Source organism: Colobus angolensis, unplaced genomic scaffold, assembly GCF_000951035.1.
Source record: "Colobus angolensis palliatus isolate OR3802 unplaced genomic scaffold, Cang.pa_1.0 Scaffold167, whole genome shotgun sequence".
NCBI classification, from domain to species: domain Eukaryota; kingdom Metazoa; phylum Chordata; class Mammalia; order Primates; family Cercopithecidae; genus Colobus; species Colobus angolensis.
This window is the reverse complement of record NW_012114788.1, coordinates 1,084,115-1,085,179: the sequence shown is the minus strand read 5'-3', so window position 1 is coordinate 1,085,179 and position 1,065 is coordinate 1,084,115. Positions and strand designations below refer to the sequence as shown.

Below are 1,065 nucleotides of genomic sequence, written 5' to 3'. Positions count from 1 at the left end.
CCCGCCCCGTCAGGACTGTCCGCCCCTCCCTCGGCGGGTCCAGTCCGGCCCCGAGCTCCGCCGACGCGCTGGGAGGGACAGGAGCACGCAACTTGGAGTCTAACACACTGGCCCGAGATCAAATCGTGGCCTGTCACTTGGTAGCTGCGAGACTGTGGAAACCTATTCAACCTCTCTGGGTCTCAGTTTCCACTTCTAGGAAAGAGGAACAAGGGCATATGTCTGCATCTCAGCGCTTCTTGGAAAATTAACCAGAATCTAACTTCTGTTAAAACGTTCTGTTAATGTAAGATCTTACGTCTATTTGGAGACGTATTTATGCGCAAATGCCACCTCCTCAGGAAGCCCTCTGTGATACCCAGCCTGGAGTAATCTCTCCAGTCTCTGGGCCTCCAAGAAAACTGTTGTAGTATCTGTCAATTTCTTTAGGCCCTGAGCACTTTCTATCTACCTTGCATCACCGTTATTTATATACTTGTGTTAATTCCACTCTCTGACCCCAGACACATACACATGCCCACACCAGGGAGTTTGACGTCAGCAGTTTTATGTCTGTATTCCATATGGCTCCTATAAATGATACCTGCACATTTTTAGAAGTCCAACTAATAGTCGCATGATTTTGTTCACCAGAAAAGTGTAGTTTCACCAAGGTGGACACAGCCAAGCACTTTAACCTGTGAAGTTCCATCACCGTGAGACGAAGGCAGGTTATAGGTGGTCTTAAATCCCGGCATTTCATTAATCCTGTTTCCCTCTCCCCCATCTTTGTTAATCCTTGACATCATCTTCAGTGACTCATGGGCCTCCTGGTGAAATACATACTGCACATACTTGCCATCTCCTCTATGTGCACACAGATGCATTAAGCCATATATCTATGATAGACAGGTGTTAACCTTCAGCATAAAATCAGGTTTCCATCCTGGTGAATTGCAGCTGATGTTCTAGCTGACCTGCCCACACTCCCATTCAACATACATGCAGGCACAAGCACACACGTGCACACACATGCACAGCAGTATGGTGTAATGGAATGAATTCAGGAATCCAGAAATTCAGGCT

The 1,065-nt window shown here is 47.1% G+C and overlaps 1 protein-coding gene across 1 annotated transcript in view; it reads right to left on the bottom strand.

The window, feature by feature from the left end:
- ADAP2 (ArfGAP with dual PH domains 2) overlaps positions 1 to 766 on the bottom strand; it is a 57,084-nt gene extending 56,318 nt beyond the window's left edge. Inside the window, exon 1 of the mRNA XM_011937700.1 lies at positions 678 to 766. Within this exon, the coding sequence (XP_011793090.1) occupies positions 678 to 766 (89 nt within the window). The remainder of the gene's footprint in view (positions 1 to 677) is intronic.
- Between the last annotated feature and the right edge of the window lie 299 nt (positions 767 to 1,065).